The following is a 21,182-nucleotide window of genomic DNA, read 5'->3' as shown; positions in this document are numbered from 1 at the left end:
TGCTTGATTGGCAGCACTCCAGAGACCCACACCTGCCTTAACTGCCTTTGCTTACTACTAGGCCATTTGACCAGATGGGGGGCTGATTTTATACAAATTGTATGTGTGTGCTTGAGTCCATTCTCATGAATGCATCGTCTGGCTGTATATGAAGAAAACCACCTGACTGTGTCTTTGATTTCCCAGCCACCTCCGGGTTTGAATACATTGGCAGCACAGCACATGGTTGCAATATGTTAGTCGCCCAGATCAGACTTCAGTCCTGCTAGACTGGAGGTCTTCATTTAGAGGTGCTGGTCTGGGAACAGCGCTCAGCTGCCTTTTAATTTCTCTGCTTCTTTTCTGGGAGTGATAACATGCCCGGGGGCTGACGAGGAAAGGAAACTGATATATGTAGTTACGTCTGTAAGACACGGCATGCTAGTCTCCATGTCTCAAATTAGAGCAGCTGCATGAACTTGCTACATATAAGAGGAAAACATATTTAAGTGTTTAAGAACCAGCATCTTAACAGACTTATGAGGATCAGTTGTGGGCAACAGAAACTTCCACACAAACGACCAGACAGATTAGACTTGAAGAAAATCCTCATCAAGACGACTCCAAAAAAATCTCCAGAAACTCTTAACTGCATCTGCTCTGCTGGACCACATATTAATATCAGTCCTCAGTGGTCAACTTGTCTGAGGTTTGGATACAATTTATGGAGAAGGAACTGTTTTGCATAAACATTTTGGAAATTTGCAGCAATTTTACTCCTCTGTATTGCTGCTGGCATTTTCCAGATGTACAATGATATAGATGTTTCCACATGTGCAGGTTTTCATTTTGTTGCATGAGATGGGATTTTTTTTCATCCTGTCAGACAGTGAAATGTGACTATAAATAGTAAAAAAAAAAAGAAGAAGATTGAAACATATGTGGCTCGAGGAATCCACAAACTGTATGTTAAGGCTTTGCATTTTCAGCTCAAACACGTATTGTGTGGACCATCATTAAATCCAAAAATAAAGTTCATTATGTATAATTATGTGTAATTAAAAGCTAGTGTTTTACTCAGACCTGTTTTCTGTTTTCAAAAAGGTATTTTTTGCTTATAAACCCCAGGTATGCATTTATTTTGCCTTTCTATAGTGGCATAAGAATAAGCTGGCAACAATTGACAATTATGTTTATCCATATATGTGTATATGTACATCCATATATGTTTATGTTTATGTTTATCCTTTTACTAAGTAAGAAAGTGTCCAACATTTCCCTGACTTGAAAATGTCTCTCTTTCTCTGATTTGTATACGTATAATTTGAAAACATTTGTGTTTGAAGCTGATAAGCAGTGAAAGACCCAAACTCTCAGAGTACCACAGACAGATAAATAAAGAGAGAAACATAGAGAGAGATGGCGTCTCAATAAATACCATTAAATGCACAGATTTAAAAAATATCTTTTGTCATATCCTATTTTTCAATTACATTTTTCTCATTAATGTATTAAATTCCACTATTTTCCTTTGCTGTTTATTTTTTCCTAATTTCATTTATTCATTTATTTTGGATTTTGACAGTTTTGGTCTTCGATATTACCCAACCAAAATTACGGTATCCGTTTTAAGTTTCTTTCCACCACTGAAAAATAAGCAGTCAAATTTTATGTAATTATCTCAAAATTTCGACTTAATATCTCAAAAATTCTTTAAAGGGAATTCTCAATTATGACTTATGAATAGTTATTTTTGTTTGTTTACTTTAGTGGCAGAAACAAGCTTCCATATAACACTGACCTCTGAGTGATATATATATATATATATATACACACACACATATATATATATATATATATATATATGAGAGAGAGAGAGAGAATTCGACTGAATAAAGAAATACACAAAATAATTTTTTGACTAAGTACATATGATTTTTCAAATAGATAATATAATAAATGTGTGCTGTAAAATTTTCCTGTATAGTTGTAATGACTGTTTTTCTTACCTATGTCCTACATGCCATGTGTTCTACGGTCAACTCGCGAGATCATCTGGCTCGCGGTGCTTTGGTTTGGCACGTGTGCTTTTTTTTTTTTTAAGTGCGGCTCTCAGCTGCCGAGGCGGATGATGATGATGGCGGAGCTGGTTCAGGGACAGGCCTCGGTGGCTCAGCCCGGAACGAAAGATGACTTCGCAGACACGATACGCCGGGTCCGACAGGTAAAATGCTCTTCAGCGAACACGGGAGAGACGCTTTCGCACCGCAGACAACGTATTTGCGGGCGGAGCAGACCGAGACTTTGGTTGGGGCATCCCAGATCCTAAACTATAAACACCCCTTGTGCACACTGCGAGCTGGCAAGCTAACATTAAATAGCCGAGACGGCATAGCTGAGCGGACAGATTATAGTTTATAGAGAGCAGAAAACGCTTTTATTCAGCGTCAACGCGGTGAAAACGACCCATAAAGACATGTTTGTCACAAGACACGACGGCTTATTGAGGTGTCGAAGTTTGTGCTACTTTAGGAAGTTAAGTGAGTCAACTGCAACCTGTTGTCAACTCTCAGAAGTTGCAGTTAGCTTGGCTTGCTAGCTGACTAACACAAGTTGGATACCCTGCAGCTCGACACCACGTGACCGAAGCTAACATTTAGTCAAGACTTGAAGCCCAATACGGCTAAACTCTCTCTGCGGGCTAACTTGTTAGATTACATTGTTAAGTTAGCTTCAGTGAGACAGCTTTAAAGAGGCATCATCAAAGCTTAGTGAGTAACTGAATGCATCACCAACGATTAAACTACCTCGTTTGCTATGCTTGTAATTTATTAACACTTCATGTGAAACGTGTGGCGTGTGTTGGACATAAAAACACAGGCGAGCAAGTTACTACAGCTCGTGTTAGCTAGCTAGCGTTTGTGGTAGTGTGTCCTCGCACGCAGCGTTGGAGTTAGGCCATGTAACGTCATCTGTTGAAATAAGCCCCCCTCCACTACTCCTGTTATGTACACTGGATTTTTCCACTGCTCCCTGAAAAATAATAATTAAAATAAAATGCAGTTTCGCCAGAGATGCTGTCCGGTGTCTTTTTGTGACCGTTGCAGACATGGTCACTGCAGCAAGCTATCAATAAGTTGATCACATGGAGCTTGCTCTCTGCTGCAGGCTTAACTATATCACTAAAAGCACTTATAGTGTGTAAACTGGACTTTACTCTATAGCTACTACTGTGCCCCCCTTCAACCCCCGTGAATTATAAACCCCACCTGAATATCTTAACCACTAAAGTTGTGTACTCAAATATGTGCAACTTCCACAGCAGCCTAATGCATTTTTTTTTTCTCAAAATATACTAATATAGGTCAATTTAATCTAGTTTGCAATGAGCCTACAAGAGCAAAAACGTACTGAATGTATTTCACTGTCTGAGAGTGTGATTGTTTTCACATTATAACCAGTTCTTTGGGGGGGGTGACTATGCTCACAATTTAAAGTATACACACTTGTTGGTTTTCCCTTCAGAATTTTGCGTTATCCTTTATATTTATAGAAATTATTTTTAAAAAAAGTACTTTAAACTTGAGTACATTTAGACACCACATACAACACAAATCAGATGAACCTGGATTACCCCTTTTTAAAGCTGCATAGACTCGTCGCACATTGCTTTGAAGCTGATGGCTGGTCAGTTGTAGACATTCCAGGCTCTGGTGCCTAGGTGACCCACTATCAGGTCACACGTCAGTCGGTTGCTTCAGTTGCTCATCTGGAAGTTGAGAACTGTTGATCTCAGGTCACGCCCATTCCCTCCTTGCCCGCAGTTATTTGGCCCATAGTTGCTTCATCAAATCTTATGTCATTCACATTCTATAGTCTCTGGTCACCACATCACTGCAAATTACTTCCAGTGTGTACATAACTAAAGTTTGATGTGTGTTACAGAAGTTGACTAGAGCACGACGAAGTGCTTTTGGGGAGATGTTAATGTGACAGCAGCAGAAAGTAAAACAAACTAAATGCGCTTAAAGAAACACAGGATTTATTGGTGTTGTGGGGAAAAAGATGCAAAGTAATGTGCATTTTAATTGCATGATTTTTACAATGCTATTAATACAACTATGCTGTTAGTCATTTACTGTTAGCTTGTCACTTCTGGAGCTCCTTAGTCACATTGTCTTCCCGAAAAACATTTCCGTTGTGAAGGGTTTCCTTGTATTTCCATTGTTTATTCAACTTTCGTTGCCTGTGGACTTGGGCTTGAATGTGGCCAGTCAACTAGGGTCGTTGCCATAGTCAACATTAACATTACTACTTGGTTAAATGTACTATTGTTACTAGTACACCTTTGAGTGGCTTTGTAGCATAGAGGTCTGAATAGTCACCTCACAAGTCTGATCCCAAGGTTTTGTCTCTGGGCATCCAATATAAAAACAAAAACAGAGAAAAAAATCTGCCAGATGAAATGTATGGAGCTACCCACTGTGGAGCCCCCTTGTAAAAAGGAAGTTGCTAAAAGTAGCTTTTAGTATGTCCACATGCTGGTATATTGTTTTGCCAATTCATGCTGTTGGCTGTGAAAATAGAATTAAAATGCTTCTATAAGGTGTTATAGATGCATGCATACAAGTAATGGGCCATTTTAGACCTTTGCTAAGTGGGTTATCAGCAACAGGGCAATGTTATATCATGTACAATTTAGCTTTTGTGGATAGAAAAGAGATGTTGTCCTGAAACTAAAACAATAGGATTGTTTTCTTAAGGTGGTGTAGGTGCATAACGGATTAAAAAAATTGGTATTTTTTATCCCGTTGCTACATCGTTGCTCGGCAACTTAATGGCATCTTAAGCCTAGATTATACTCAGTTGCCGACATGGACAGCTGGGGACCCGATGGCAAAATAATCATTCCTGTTATACTTTGACATACACTTGAACTCCGCCACCTGGGGAGCCTACGTAGTTGGTGCATTGTAACGTAAATTCTCTGCGTGCGAGTTCACATGGGCAAAAGAAACCGGTTGGCACACGGACATCTACACGGGCCCTCGCGCTGGCAGTGCATTGATGAAATTTACATCACTAGTGGACTTGCAGACATGTAAAGTATAATTCCTGCTACGGCTGTTCAATATAACGATAAATATCGGATGACCACATGAAAACGTCTATCGATTCATATTACACTATCATTTGTTTCGTGCTGTTGCAAAATGGTTTACGGCAATATGTTTTCATCGTTTTGATGGTCACTGTAGAATTAAAGTTCTCTCTTTCTCTTATATTTAATATAACCACACTATGGACGGACAAGCGACTGTTTTTATGCGTTGTCGTTAGCAACAACGACGGTAAAACCATTGCGTGGCTCCACCATCCGCTTGTTTATTTTCCACATAAACCTTTCACAATAAAGCTGAAGATCCGGTTGAGATTTTTAAAAATAAACGGAATCACGTGAAATAGTATGCAGAGTGTTTACGGATGAGAAGCTAAAAAGAGCCGTCAGCTGCTAAAAAATAGACCTTAGAACACGACGTGTAATAAATACAAAGAAAATTGTGGCCGTTTCAACTTATGTAACACTCAACTCCAGGTACACGACGCACAGCTGAAAACACTTCACGCAAGTCGAGTTGCCCGAGATTCACCGAATTTACAGAAAATGTAAAATTTTTGTGATTATATATATATATATCGTTGTCGGGACGATAAATGTGTTAAATTGGGATATGACATTTTGGTCATATCGCACAACCCAAATTCCTGCTTTAGTATATTATTCATAATTGAATTTTTGGGAATATGAAAATGTTGTCATAAAAGAAATTATGTAATGGTTTGTTTGTTTTGTTTTTTGTTTTTTTGTTGTTTTTTTTAAAAAACGTGTTACAGGGATATGAATGGAAAAACATTGGCCATTTTAGCTTATTGCCAGGTGGTTGCTAGGCAATTTGTTGATGTCATAAGATAATCTGTAGATAAAAACCTTCAGCTTAAGACATATCAAGTGTGGTTGCTCAACGCCACGTTTGGCACAGTTAAAGAGTCATTGGCACACAAAGAAACAATCACAGAGAGATTTCTTGTACTGTAGTAAGATTCCATTAATGTACAACAAGAGTTACCGGTTTGAAAATGTTACAACACCACTAGCAATGCAGCCAATGTTCCTCTAGGTCTCTGTGAACGAAAGTTGCAAATGATCCAGTGGAACTGAGTAAAATGTTGAAAACTGTGCATAACTGCACCAGTTAGCACTATTTGGATGTTTTGGTTTGTTTTAAAGGTGGATGGGTGTCACCATTTTCTCAATATACTGGAACATAACCAAGCAACTGAGGCCCTGTGCTAAGCTACGCTAATCTGATCCTCTGTCTGTTTGCTAGAATGCACACGCCACAAAGTAACCCATATTTCAGGCACATTTAAAACACTTAAGTTTCATACGGCTCCTCAAATATACAGGAAATATTTAACTATTAGCATAGGACCACTATTTTGAAACCACAGACTAAATTATTGTCATCTTCCTGTTAGAATCCAGAAGTAGACCGTGTACATGTAGCTTAACAGATCTGAAAGAAAAGATTTGACTGTGTGATTAATGCAGAGCCATAAACAGTTGAATGAAGCGAACTTGTTCCTTTAAGTGGCACGACATACTCGATGGAAAAGAGAAGTCATCCCATCGTTTTCTGTTTTGTTTTTTTTTTGTTTTTGTTTTTGTTTTTTGTTTTTTTTGGTGCATCATGTGACATTGATGTGGCATTAGTGTTGTACCGTTTGTTCGTTTTGTTTTTTTGTTTTTTTCTTACTCTATTGTGTCGTTTAAGTTCCCTCTGATGCAGCTAAAGCCTAGTACCCGTTTCTCCCTGCTTGGGAGCAGCTGCTGAAAGTGACTGACATTTAAATCTTGGAGCCGAAATAGCTCAGCAGTACATTTCCTATTTTCTGCTTTTATTAAATGGTCTTGAGCCATAACAACAACAAATCACATTAAATTGCTAGTCTAATTCACCTCTGCAATAAGCCCCCTATTTGCCATTATCTCAGTGTTGTTAAGCCATTTTAATCCCTAAATAAGTATTTGACATTTAACACATTTTGTTTTTTATTAAAGTATGAAACCTGACTGACAGTAGCAGTTTTTCTTGTTTTGCATAGCTGCTCTGCAAAGGTTGCATTCAAGAAGTGAAACTATCCCGGAGGCCAGGCCAGGCTGCAGTGCTGTTTGCCTTGTGGCCTCACTGGACACAGAAGGCTTTCTGCTGATGAATATGAAGTGTGTACCCTTCAGTGAGCCACCATCCATGAGATGGCATGCCTGTCAACCTGTTGCATCATAGATGTAGATTTCTAGATTTGTTCAATGTCAGGGAGTCCAAAAGTCAAAAATGGGGGGCAAATGATAAATTAATCTACACCTCTGCCCACAGTTAAATCTTTCTTTTTCTCCTCCTAACATTATTTAACTTGCACTAATTTGCTCTCCTGACCCACAGCTGCAGGTTAACAGCCATCCTTTACTGCTTCATGTGTCTTCATTAGCTATAGGACATCTCATCAGCTGTCATTGCAGCACTGGCTCAAGCCTCAAAATATTAAAAACAAATTGACTGAATAGATGATCTCACTGGTTTGACTCTTGAGCTTTCCTGTTTGTGAATTCTTAACTGGTTGTTTTGTGAATGCCTGTGATCGTCGCTGTTTTCTCTTTGGGGCTGATTGTGATGATCCCTTTTGATTCTCTTTGACTCTTCTGTCAAACTTGCCAAGAGCCTTATTAAGACTTACTAAGAGAACTAACATTCATCGTTGGTTAAAAATACATTGATATTGGTTAATATTAGGGTTGTCAAAAAATGGATACTTGGATATTAATCAGTGCTAAAAATAAATATCAAATTAGCACTCTAATCAAATTAACAGGCTAATGTTGCGCAACATTAGCCATCTGCTATCATTAGTGTGGCTGTCAGCAGGCTATAGTTGGATTAAAGATGAATAATTACTGTAGAGTGAACAAGTCACAGATTTGAATATTGAGCTATGGAAGAGCTGGGCAGGTTTCAGGCAGTACAGAGCAGCAGGGGAACAGTAGCTTAACTGAGGAGAGTATCCGCAGTGTTGAACAAATTCGAGCAAAGGCAAATAGACGGATGTGGACGAGATGATAAACTTGAAGCTTTTCTACTTTTACAGTAAGGTTTGAGTCAGCTCCTGTATAAATGCAGCTTGTGGCAATTGCTGGTGTTTGCATTGCCTTAATTTTTGCTGGATAAATATTCAATTTTTTGAATTATGTAGTTATTTAGCAGTGTGCTAGTGGCGCTATGATGATGGCACCAGCTTCCTCAAACATCAGCAAAAGTAACCATGAGGGTGGCTAGACAAGCTTCAGTTAGAAGTTAGCCTTAGCCAAGCTAGCCATTTGTTAGTTACTTTATTCATATACAGCAGACTTATTAGTTGCCACATTGGTCAGCTTGTCACAAATTTAAAAAACTGTACAGGCAACTGCGTTGTTCTCTCTGGATATTTGCATAACATGTGTTTATTGGCTAACAGTGGATCTAGAGTACTTGAATGATCTAATCTGGCTGGCTAATGCTGGCTCTAGTGATTCAAAAATTAAATTTTAGCATGCCCAAAGCAACAGAGCCATAATTAAATATGCCAGTGCTTGACATCACCCCGTTCTACGTGAGCAAAAAGTGAGAATGTTGAGTGCCTGATTGGGAAATTGTAGTTCAGTGGTGGAAGTCTGTGGACAGCTTCAGACTGCCCATCAACCTGCAGAGAGCGTCTGATGTCAGAAAGGGAGGGGCAGTGTCAAAAATATTTGGTACGACCGATGTGTGGTACACTCTTGGTTATAGGTTTTGCATGGCTCATGTTCCTGCTAACTCCGCTGTCACTCCCTTCCCTATTTTGGCCCACTTATCAACCAGTTAGCAGTCTTCCACATGGGACATCATTGCAGCTGGGATGCTTCTAAATAAGTGAAGAATTTCTGCTTTTATTTGAAACTACATTTAGGTTAATGAAGAACTTTTAAAATTATTTCTCACAGTGAAAGTTACTAAAATACAAAGTTAGGATTTTGTAGAGATGTGTTTTTGAAGAGCTCAGCCTCTCTCCATGCGGGAAAAAAACATCAGCTGAGAAGAAAAGAGACTTAAAAATTAAACCAAATGTTGATGTGCATTTCACATTTCAATTTCTTTTTAATACAGACTTGATCAAATTTGTTTTTATGTTGTTACACATGTACTTAAATGCCACAGCACCATAGAAATAACAACCCCACACCTGCTTCCCTTTATGCCTCCTTATTTCCATTGCAGGCCTCTCACTTCATGAAGTAGATAATTGTCCCTGAAGGTGATGGGAAACTCTAATTTCCATCGCTATATTTTCATATCGGGGAAGAAATTCCAGTCAGGCGCATATGTCAATTCAGTGTAATTTTCTGTAATGCAATACTTTTGTATGGAAGGAGAGGTTGCAGAAATAATGGGGGAATGGAAGTGCAGCCGGTGCTCACAAGAAGATTTAAATGTCGATCGTTGCAAGCATCTAATTTAGGCAAGTGGCTGATTTGGAAATAGCTATAAATCAGTTTTTAGTTGAGCTTTAAAGCAAATAACTGCACTCTTCTTGTACTTTCAAGATGGGCTTGAACACTTTCCATCACTACAAGAAAACGGAGTAGTGAAACAAATGTTGCGTTGCTAACCTGGAGTGCTGAGCCTTACAGCTTGTTTGGTAACGAGTTAAAAACGAGTGCTGGTCAAAGCTGAGCGTATTGTTTCGTTATGTTTTGGGGTTTTTTTGTTTTTTTTGGGGGGGGGGGGGAGATATCCTGTGCTATATTTATTTGCCATATATCCCTGAATTATATTATACTTTAAAGAAACTGAATCAATAAATATAAAAGTTGAATATGCAGCTGTTTGGTGCAAGTCGCATGATTTGTGTGTGGGGGATATTGTGGTGTCCATTAACAGTTTTCCCCAACAGTCTTCCAATTTTGGAGATCAGTAGCAAACTAAAGGACCATGTTGTCATGCAGTTAGCTTTCATTTTAGCAGTTCCTAGCAGAAATGTGCTGCCACCATGAGTAAAGGGTAAAAGTTGTCTCTATGTTTAAGCCTATTTAATTGTTTTATATAGATTTTGATTCCACTTTACTTGAGCTTACTGTTGCACAGTGGTGTCGCCTTCATACCATCAGCCATGTATGACAAATAACCAAGAGCATAAACTGACCCCTTTCATGGTGTCCTCGTCTCTCTTAAGGTTATAAACCTTGTTTGGGCTCCAAAAAGGTTCTGCGGTGGTCCTGCGCGCAACCAATGACGGCTTTGTACTTCTATCTGTTGTAGCTGTTTACTGTCACCAGGAGGCAGTGTCACAAACACCTGGTCAGCGAGCTATTCTTACTTGTGGTTAGTGCTGGGCGATATGACGATATATATCGTGTGGACGATAGAAAAGTGTCTATCGTGCCATTTGTCTTCTATCGTTTCTATCGTTTCTAACCCTAATTTTATAAATTATTACATAAAATATATCATTAACCCTTTAAAACCGGTCGGAGCAGGCACACTCCGTTTTGCCTAACTATTTTTAAATCCCTGTAGAACTGGAACAACGTAAGGTAGTGCAATAATTTTTTTTTTTTTTGCATATGAAACCGTAGGAGTTGTACTTGCATCTTATTCCATTAGCTTGCCCTAGGTCACGGTTTCCTTCCAGCTTTGCAAAAATTGCATAAAAAGCACTTCCAGCAACAAAAACATAATATTCCAGAAACACGCTTTGCTGATCCGATCAGCTGTTCATAACACTTCCTACGTTGGAATATAAGTCAGCGCGAACTATCGCATGTCCGCCATTACCCGTCTGAAACCGGAAGTAACGTCATTTTCGCGGAAAATGTAGTTTTTTACTTTCAAAGCCTATGTTGGCATAAAGTCATGTTTGACTTTATGCTTTTCTGTATCGTTTCTGGGATGCTTAGAAGTCAAATTACACTGTTGGAAATAGTTTATTTTGATGCACATGCTGTTTTTTTGCAAATTTGCATTATAATATTTATTTTCATTTTTCCTGTAGTATATAAAAATTAGTGTATCTCAAACATAAAAATATGACGACACTCAAAATAAATTTCTCGTGGTTGGAAACTATTTTGTGCAACTTTTTTGTATTTACAGTTTTGAGGGATAAGCCTCTTAAATTTCTCTAACTAGAAATATATGTAAACAAAACAAAAACAATTTTCAATTTTTTTTGTAGTTTATTGCACTTTTTTGCAATTTATGTAGTTACTATGGACTTAATGCATACATATTATTAAAATTTGGGCTATAATGGTTGTATTGATGTATAGCAGCTTGAAATGCTCCCATAAATGGCACTACAGCATGTAAAATGTAAAGATAAGCTCTGGCGGACTTGGTTCTATGGTAGGTCTTAAAGGGTTAAATAGCCTGTGGCAAATATATTAGTGTTGTCTTCTCACTATACATACTCTTAACTTTATGCAAGAGAAAATAAAGTATAAAAAAATGATATTTTTCGCAAAGAAACTCCGTCTTGTGGTTTTGCGACATGGTGCTGCTTTATGTGCACCCGGATTTGCGACATGCTTTATGGTAACTCAAAACAAAGACTGCACCCTCTCCACTCGCTGTTTACAGACTGCATACTTTCCAGATGACCACAGGTCAGGTGGTATATCGTGATATAAAATAATTCATATCGTGATAAATATTTTTTCCATATCGCCCAGCACTACTTGTGGTGGTGTTGGTCCACCAGCTAGCCACAGAGAAGAGGGAAGTTACAACATACAAAGAGCTGAAGTGAAACAGTGTTGAACAATGACGTGTGCTTGTCAATGCTGTATTATTTTTGATCTTCGATGGGTTTTTTGGAAGTGCAGTTGGACCAGCAGCTGACCAAAATTGCCTGACATTTATGCTGGCTGTCAGGCCGCCGGTTAAGTGAACCCTGCGTTGTATATAATTGCAGTGAAGCTGTATTGCTGTTTGCGTTTTGGTTTAGTCACCGTGTTTTACATAAAGTAAGTCCTTTAATTGCTAACTGGCCCTTTGAAAGAGATTCAGGTTTTAGCCAACGAAAAGCATCAAAGTCATAACAAATGTTTTAAAGAGCAAACCGACAAATCAAGTCATATTTTGTTGTTGCATAATTTAGGGCTTTTACAAGAAAATGCAATTGTGATGGTAAAGGTTTCGGCCTAGACTTATTTTTCTTTGTCTTCTCAGTTTGCATATTTGCAAAACCTTCCACTGCTTCTCCAAACAGGATTGAGCCTCCGCTCCAAAGACCTGGGAGTCTTTGTCAGTGTTTTAGGTAGCTGTTGTGACATATCTTGTCAGTTGTGATATTGCAATGTACTCTGATCTTTATGATTTATTGATGAAAGCTTGAAAACCTTAGCCAGTGAGAACCAGAATATGACAGATGTTTCCAGGAAAGCATCACCATTGATCAGTCGTTTGAATACATATACTGTCGCAGATTGCAGCTGTCAAATAGATAACACCCTAGAGAGACCAAACTTTGCTCCAGAGCTGATGCTTTAAATCAGGCGAGAAGAAGAAACGAGGTGTCACATTTATAAAAGGTTGCCCAAGATTATGTGTTGGAAAGGAAGTGTATGTTGAAAGGGTATCATCATGTATCGGTTTTGTCCGCAGATGACAGCCAAGATGGGAGGAGACCAGATGCCCAGTATGAACAGTTCATCTCCAGTCTTGGACCCCTCCATGTATGGCTTTGGAGGCCAGAAACGTTCACTAGACAATGGAGGTGAGTCTTGAGGATATATACGCGCACACGTCACATATTTTATAACATACGTGCTCACTGGCCCCTTTGTTAGGTACACTTTGGAACCACTTTTGACTTCAGAACTGCCATAATCTGTCATGGCAGAGATGCAACGTTACTGAAAACATCCCTCAGAGATTTTGGTCCATACTGACATGATGGCCACTCACAGCTGCTGCAGATTTGTCATCTGCACATCCATCAACTGACACCACATCCCAAAGGTGCTCTGAGATCTGGTAGCTGAAGAAGTAGTGAATTGAAGAAGCAACCACTTTAGTTGGGGGGGAAAAGAACAAACAAAAAAATGCAAGAATATCCCAGTTTTACACTAGCACATGAACGCAGCTTACATTTGTGGATCTATGCAACGCTGGCAGTGTAAAATTATTTTTAAAAACCCCACATGGGCATATGACATCTGTGTCTATCAGGCAATTCGTGCGCACACATTTACGGTTTTGTAAGTGAGGGAGTGTATTTTTAAACATTTGTATACAGACAAAGCTTTTTGAAAGGGAGAACTTGTCTAATTTGTGAACTTAATAAATTGTGCGTAATGATCAGTATTTATTCCAGTGTGGATTGAAGCACGTGCTTGCGAGTCCTCAAAAGTTACGCACATCACTGCACAGATTAGTAAATCCTAATTTATGCTTGTGGATCGTACCGTACCTTTGGAGGCCCATTTGCATCTAGGTGCATTTGAACATATGTACCTACCAAAATGGCCAGCGAGTGTATAGTTCATATGTTGGCAGCATAAAATTCACAGACATGTTTTCTGGTTCTGCAGCTTCTCTTGCATAATGTTTACACGGGCATTCTGCTGCATGAAAACGAGACGCGTTTATCACTATTGAAGAGCGATTTTCAAAATCTGGGGTATAGAGCCACAGCAGGCGTGGTGTTGATAACCAAAGGAAAACATGCAGTGAAATTAAACTGATGTAGGGAAGTTTGTTTTGGGTGTTGTCCCTTTTCCTCACTGAACTTAATCTTGGCTCTGTTTTATTATTAATGATTAATAAAAATGGTTGACATGACACATTGCTCTTTGCCTTTTTAGCTTGCAAGGGTTTGTGCAACTGTTTCATACTGGGCTCCAGAGTTTAGCCAACAAACTTCATTATCCAATCAGAAGGAGAAAATGAGGCATCGCCTTTTGGCGTTACTTTTCAACAAAAAGCTGTGGCAGCAGTTGCTAGAAGCAGTTAATGGCTGTTTATAACAGTTCAAGTGCACTGGTGGCCACATGCCATGCCTTGTGCTTGTGATTATTTTTTTTCATCTCTTGCTTAAGATGGAGGGAAAACAACATTTTTTGAGTTATTTGGTGATTGGATAACTTGGACAATTTGCATCAGTAATCGTGATCCTTTTTCAGGCTTTGGCACAGAAGAAATACATTTGTTTTTACTCTTGCCTCTAGAGCTCTGGCTAATTGACTGTTTTTCCGCAACTTAGAAAATGTACAGTGAAAGCATCACGAGACCTGCTCTGTTATAAATAAACAGACGTGTGGACAGCAAATTGGAGATCTGAAACCAGACTACGCTAAAGCTTTCAGACATTTTCATGTAAAAGCAGCTGAATTTGGTCATATTAAATAAGGAGTTATTAATTTGAATTGCAATAAATGGCTGTAGTCTTTTCTTTCTAAACTCTGAGTGACTCTCATTCAGTCACTTTTCAGTATTCATGGTTTTGTGTATAAGTTGCCAAACTGTCTGTGTACATTTCATCTGTGTAGGAGGAACTGTTGTAATCTGAAGTGTTTTTGTGTCTGCTTGGATCTGACACTGCAGTGTCGTGATTTTTATTTTTAACAACAAAACATTGCAGTTTTCTATGCCTTGCACACAAAACAAAGATTTGATCTTTTTCATATCCCCGAAGTGGAAACGCGAGACATTTATCCTGTCGTCTTATCTCGTCACAGTTGTTTGTATGATAGTTCCACCCTGAATGAACGGATAAGAAAATTGGATGCAATTCTGGTTTAGGTTTATTTGCTACTGTTATTGTTTGGATCGCTGTGTGCTCAGCTTTTTCTCAGTCAAGGTTTTTCTTGCAGTCTGGAGGGGAAATAACAGAAATTGTATCTGTGTATCACTGCAGTTAATTATCAAACAAGTACACAGGTACTCGAGGCATTCAGACTTTATCATCCAGTCTCGTCCTCGTACGAGTGAGACACAGACCTTCCTCGTTTATATTCATAGCGGTCCCATTCTTAAGCGTTAACCCCAGTGCTTTTCCAGAAGAAGTGAAATCAGTGCAAACAGCCATAAAATTGATTGAACCCACGAGATATCAACTCAGGTGTTCACGTCCATGACAGCACATCCTCCAATGACCCTGCAGGACCCTTGCTTGGTGCTACCTGTCAAAATTCAATTCAGGACCAGCAGTCGCTGACCTGGCTGCTGCCTCTCTCTTTCTGAGCGGCTCTGATTGAAACACTCACTCATACACTCGCAGGCCTGATTTCCATGCTGGTGAAAGCCCCCTGCTGCAGGTCAGACACAAACATGAAGGATTGGCAGAGCCGTCCCCTCCACCACTGACTCGTTCTTTCTCATTTTGCTGCTTCGCTGGCGATCACTTCGGCAAATATTTGTGGTGCATCTGCTGTATTTTAAACCATGATCTCAGATTATTTGTCACATGTTAATTGGTGTGCTTTCCCCTCTTTTTCTCTCAGTGGGGAACCATCTCAGTGCAATGGTACATCAAAGGTAAGCAGAAAACGCCTGAATATGTCCTGAGTTCATAGAAGTGCACTGTTTCAATATCAGTTTATTTTCTCATACAAGCACATGCATGTCTGTGGTTCACAGTATGACGTGTTGTTGTGACATCAAAGATGAATATGAACCCAGTTTTACATGGTTATAAAGTTTTTGCTGCTTTTACTTTTAAGTACTTTTCCTATAATTTGACAGTAAATTAAATTAGAAAAACGTAAAGCAATTTTAATGTGGACTTGTGCTTATCTCATCATACAAATATTAATATAGTGGTGGATGATCACATTAAATGGGGTCAAAGTTTAAAATCATGTGGTAAACCTATCTCAGTGAGTCAAAAGCTCAGGCTTATTAGCTTTTCTTTCCTACTCTTGGCTCTGTATGTAATCAGTGTGAGCAGATATTCCCTAGTATGGTCATCTCAGCCCCCTGCTGATTTGGCTACAACCACAGAAGCCCCACACACCTGCTGTTCAAACCCTCTGTTTATGAGCGACAGCCATTCACAATAAAGTTAGCCGAGTAGAAGAGTAAAGGAGCTAAAACAATTTGTTTCTGACTGTGGGCGGACACCAAGCCTTCGTAATAATATTTTAAACTGTTAGTCATGCAAAGCTATTAATGTCCAAGAATAAAAGAAATATGGTACTCAAATTGATTCTCATAGGTCAAAGCAAACCGTTTGGTTCAAATTGTAACTTCCTCACAATGTTATAGCGTCAAACAAAATAAAAAGAAAAGAAATTATGTGCCCTGTGATGGACTCGCAGGATGTGCCCCAAATTTCAGAAATTATTCTGTTGATTGTATAGAAAATGGTCATTAGTTGTACTCCCAATAATTTCAGCATTATTTCTTTTGATGTGTACAAGATGTCTCTGGCAGAAAGGCAGAATATTGATCATGTACCAATTTCTCTCAGGGCTTTTACAACAGAAGATTTCAAAGTGCCTGATAAGATGGTGGGATTCAGTAAGTAGCCTAACATTTGCCCTGTAATCATCAGTATTGACATTCTGCTCAGTTTTTGGGTCAAAGCACTGGGCCTCAATCTAAATTGTGGGATGGGGGAGAAAAGTTAAATACTGAAATTTCTCTCTTTTTTGCTCAGTCATTGGAAAAGGAGGCGAGCAGATCTCAAGAATTCAGCAGGAATCAGGTTGCAAGATCCAGATTGCTTCAGGTAAGTCCAGTTTAAGCATAAAGATAAACATAAGATAAAAACATGGTGGCAGTGAGGTCTTTCAAGGTGGCAAAACAAATGTATAACACATAACATGGTCACTTTTCATTTTGTATTTAGTAAGTCTTTAAATACTGTGCTGTGTGTTACTCACTTTTATTGTGTGCAGCAATAAAAGATGATGGTGAATGTTGTTTCCTCTGAGGGTCAAACTGTGGATGGAAAGACAATTGATATAAATTAAATGTTGACGAGGCGAAACAGCATTAAAAAAGCCCAAGATGAAAATTTAATTTATTGTATATTTATAATATACAATATAATATATTTCAAACTCTCATCTTCTGTTTTATTTGGTCTTGTTTTGGTGACACATCGGGTTTCTCCAAAGCTTCAGCCTTTCATTAATATTTTTTTCTTTTAAGTCTGAGCAAACTTGCTAATTTTTGATGATTGTATTTTAAAGATACAATTTAATAATAATGGATTGCATTTATATAGCGCTTTTCGGGACCCCTCAAAGCGCTTTACAATACCACTATTCATTCACTCTCACATTCATACACCGGTGAAGGCAAGCTACAGTTGTAGCCACAGCTGCCCTGGGGCAGGCTGACAGAGGCGAGGCTGCCATGTCGCGCCATCGGCCCCTCTGGCCAACACCAGTAGGCGGTAGGTGAAGTGTCTTGCCCAAGGACACAACGACCGAGACTGTCCGAGCCGGGGCTCGAACCGGCAACCTTCTGATTACAAGACGAACACCCAAGTCTTGAGCCACGATCGCCCCGAATTTAAGCTAGCAGAATCCTCGTGTCTCTGTGTGTATGCACGGCCAGAGGCCGATCTGCATTTGCAGCATACCAGCAGATTAAGAAAATAGTGAATTCAGGATTTTTGTATAGAATATTTACCTGAACTGTTTGGTGGATTGGTTTGTTTTTATCATGCTTTAAGTTTGCATGAGCAAGCTTGTACTTTTGTGGACTTAAAGTATGATGTGATAAGATCAATTACTAAGTTTTCTGCTAAGGCTAGCAAACTTGGTTAGCAAGCTGCATTCACAAACTATAGCTGAAGCTGACATGCCTGCTAATTAGTGCCAAGTCAAGGACCAATAAAATATTAGAAACACTCAAATCCTGGAGCAGACTTCCTGGATGTCTGTTCCACACTTCAGGCTAGATTTCACTGTCAGATTCCAGATAGTGAAAGTTGGACTCGGCAGATAATGGCCTTTAACATTAATAGCATTTAGGGAAAGGGGAAAAAGTCTAAATGCAGGGGGGGTTATTTGTTTTGTTTTGTTTTTTTGTTTTATACCAGGTTGTAACCTATTTCATAACATAAGAGCCAGTTGCAGGTGGACTTTGCACTTTAGAGGACCTGCAGTTTGTGGCACTTGGCATTTTTATTTTCCAGCTTCTGTCTGTGGCTCTCTTCTTTGTTCTGCCATTCATTTATTCTTTTTCTTTGAGCCTAGTACAGAGGGTTTGGGGGTTTTGTTTTGTTTTTTACTCCCCACTCAAACTAAATTAACAAAACCGAGGATTGTCTTCACATAGTTTGCCCAACATTGGTTCCAGTGTTACTCACACAACTATCAGCACTGTTTGTGGCACATGCAGTGTTCGCCACATCCCAGGCTGTGGTTTGTTATCATGTTAAGTTGCAAGTTTGCGAAATATGTTGCTGAAAAATGAAACTTGATGCAATGCATTCATTTTTTTATTGCATGAAACTGAAACTTGTAAATGCAAAGATTTATTTTTTTTAGTGATGAGTTTCTTTAATTTTCTGTTTTCTTGCAGACAGTGGAGGCATGCTGGACAGACCCTGCACACTGACTGGCAGTCCAGAGAACATAGAGTAAGTCCCACATTAACTTGACAGATTAACTGGAACTCCACATGTCATTAGGAAAGTGTGCCCTTTTGTCATTCAGGGCATGAACTCCAGTCTCTTTTCACTTGAAGTCCTGATCAGTCAATGAATCACCTGAGCTCATCTTTCACAATTTCAAAGCGTTTTCTTTGGGGGGGGGGGGGGTTGTGCAGGTTGTGCAGGTTGTACAGGTTGTAGTGACAAATCCCTTTCCTTGCTCTTGGCTCATCTCTCCAGGCAAGCAAAGAGGCTTCTGTGCGAGATTATCGAGCAGTGTCGGTATGGTCCAGGCTTCCACAATGAGATGGATGGCAACAGTTCCATTCAGCAGATCCTGATCCCTGCAAACAAAGTCGGCCTGGTGATTGGAAAAGGAGGAGAGACCATTAAACAACTGCAGGTCTGCGAGTAGGCTGCACTGATAACACAACACATGCACTACAGTAGAAATGAACCATGGTGATGACCTGGTTTTTTAACTTTGTGTTATTATTGCAACATTTTGCATACAGATTGTAGGACTATAAAGATTGTGCAAATGGAGAGAATAAGTTTGGTATTTAGCAACTGTGGCATTGTCTCTAATCAAACTGGGGATGTAGAGAGAGAGAGAGAGAGAGACTGTAATTGAAAATATGCCTTGAAGTGGTAACTGTCTGCTTTATCTGAGAGAGTTCTGTAAAAATGACACTAAAAACACAAAGGCATCCTCTAAAAGAGGTCTGAGAAAGAAGGAAGCAGCTCTAGTTTTACATTATCCACTGAGTAACAAACTTGAATACGTGTTTAAGGTTGTAGCTCTTTAAAAAAGATCAAATTAAGGCGGTTAAGTTGAAATTGATTTCTTTAGACTAGTTCATTTGGGACAAACTTAAGGTTTGTGTGATTCTTCATCAAGCATTTAGGAATGAGTAAAGTGTTTGACCTGTCCAGTAGAAACTATGACCCAAACTGAAATCAGCTGCACTGTGTTTCAAGCATTAATCACTGGAGTAAGAATAAAATTGTAACAATTGGAGGCCCCTTTAAAACATTTTTTAAGGGGTCTGTTTCAGTACCAGTGTGTGTTTTGAGCCTTGTTGTCAAATGCAGTGGTCTGATTGGTCAGATATCTTTATTCACATGTAAAAAAAACAAACAAAAAAAAACAAACAAACAAAAAAAACAAGCTTGATTCAAAAGCGAAAGTACATGGTTTGTGTGAACAGCTGCATTCAGAATGGTTTAGTTTTTGTTTTGTTTCTTTTTAACAACAAAAAAACATCCTGTTCTTTGAGATGTGCTAGAATCTCCTCCATTTTGGAGCGAGTAGTATTTTGGGCCCCAGGTAACTCTTCTGAGGTTGTTTCTTCTTCTGTCTGATTGTACCCCTGCAGGAGAGAACAGGAGTGCAGATGATAATGATTCAGGATGACCCCATGCCCACTGGAGCAGACAAGCCCCTGAGAATCACTGGGGATCCCCACAAAGTGCAGGTCAGTCTCAGAAGTGCTCAGTGTGTGCCACTATCTGTCCTGTTTACACTCAATTTTACACATTTTATGCCTTCAGCCTTCAACTCAAACGTTTTATTTCAAAACTTTTTATTTTTTTGAGGAGCGGGTCAGTCCGACTTGGCTTTGTTTCACATGCAGGATTGTTTACCCAGTACTTGAATTTTCTTTTTAGCAAGCCCGTGAACTTGTTGTGAAGCTCATCCGGGACAAAGACCAAGGGGACTACAGAGCTGGCAGGGCAGATTTTGGCTCCAAAATGGGTGGAAGCAGTCTGGACGTGAGAGCCTTTTTCTCTGCTTTTCAGCTTCGGGACAGCCAGCTAAATTTGTTCAGAGTAAATTTAAGCGTTCTTTATTTTCCCTTCTTTTTGTCAACACAGGTGGTTGTGCCTAGATTTGCTGTTGGCATCATCATTGGCAGGAATGGCGAGATGATCAAGAAGATTCAGAATGATGCTGGGGTCAGGATCCAGTTCAAGCAAGGTAAAGAGGCTTGAACAAGGCCTCATGTTGGCCATTTTCTGCCTAATACGATTGGGTCTAGATTAATTACATCACATACAAGGGAGTAGCTGATGTGCAACTCTGGTATTTTAATATTTAAGCTGTCGTAAAATAAGACACAAATCACAAATGGTGACGGCGGTGAGAGATTAAAGTGGTTTTCTAGCAAAGTGCTGTCATCATTTGTAGTTAATGCACTAACTGTAGAGTAAGAGGTCAAGAAAGCCCTTAAAATCTGACATGAACGGCACACAAAATATGGATTTAGTACAACCACAGGCTCTTGAGTGTCTTTGCAAGTGCTTGAAATCAAATTTTTGTACTTTATTATAATAATTTTACATTTGTAAAGTCGTAAACTTGTACATTTTGGTCCTTATCAGCCTACCTGCATGTAAAAGATGACAGAATTATAGTTGTAGTGGTGAAGTACTTTACAATCAGTCACAGAAAAGCTTGTTCTGAATTAGCCCAGCTCTCAGTAGCTATTCATTCAGAAGTCATTACTGTTTTGTTT

At 39.2% G+C, this 21,182-nt stretch overlaps 1 protein-coding gene across 1 annotated transcript in view; it reads left to right on the top strand.

Moving 5' to 3' along the window:
- Positions 1–2,095: 2,095 nt before the first annotated feature.
- Positions 2,096–21,182, top strand: part of fubp3 (far upstream element (FUSE) binding protein 3) — a 28,437-nt gene continuing 9,350 nt past the window's right edge. Inside the window, exons 1-10 of the mRNA XM_031754493.2 lie at positions 2,096–2,203; positions 12,717–12,828; positions 15,557–15,590; positions 16,525–16,574; positions 16,714–16,785; positions 18,594–18,651; positions 18,904–19,066; positions 20,043–20,141; positions 20,335–20,439; positions 20,542–20,644. Of these exons, the coding sequence (XP_031610353.1) occupies positions 2,108–2,203; positions 12,717–12,828; positions 15,557–15,590; positions 16,525–16,574; positions 16,714–16,785; positions 18,594–18,651; positions 18,904–19,066; positions 20,043–20,141; positions 20,335–20,439; positions 20,542–20,644 (892 nt within the window). The 5' untranslated portion in view covers positions 2,096–2,107. The remainder of the gene's footprint in view (positions 2,204–12,716; positions 12,829–15,556; positions 15,591–16,524; positions 16,575–16,713; positions 16,786–18,593; positions 18,652–18,903; positions 19,067–20,042; positions 20,142–20,334; positions 20,440–20,541; positions 20,645–21,182) is intronic.

This window comes from Oreochromis aureus, linkage group 7 (assembly GCF_013358895.1).
Source record: "Oreochromis aureus strain Israel breed Guangdong linkage group 7, ZZ_aureus, whole genome shotgun sequence".
NCBI classification, from domain to species: domain Eukaryota; kingdom Metazoa; phylum Chordata; class Actinopteri; order Cichliformes; family Cichlidae; genus Oreochromis; species Oreochromis aureus.
The sequence above is the reverse complement of the archived record's forward strand: the minus strand, read 5'-3'. Positions and strand labels throughout refer to the sequence as shown.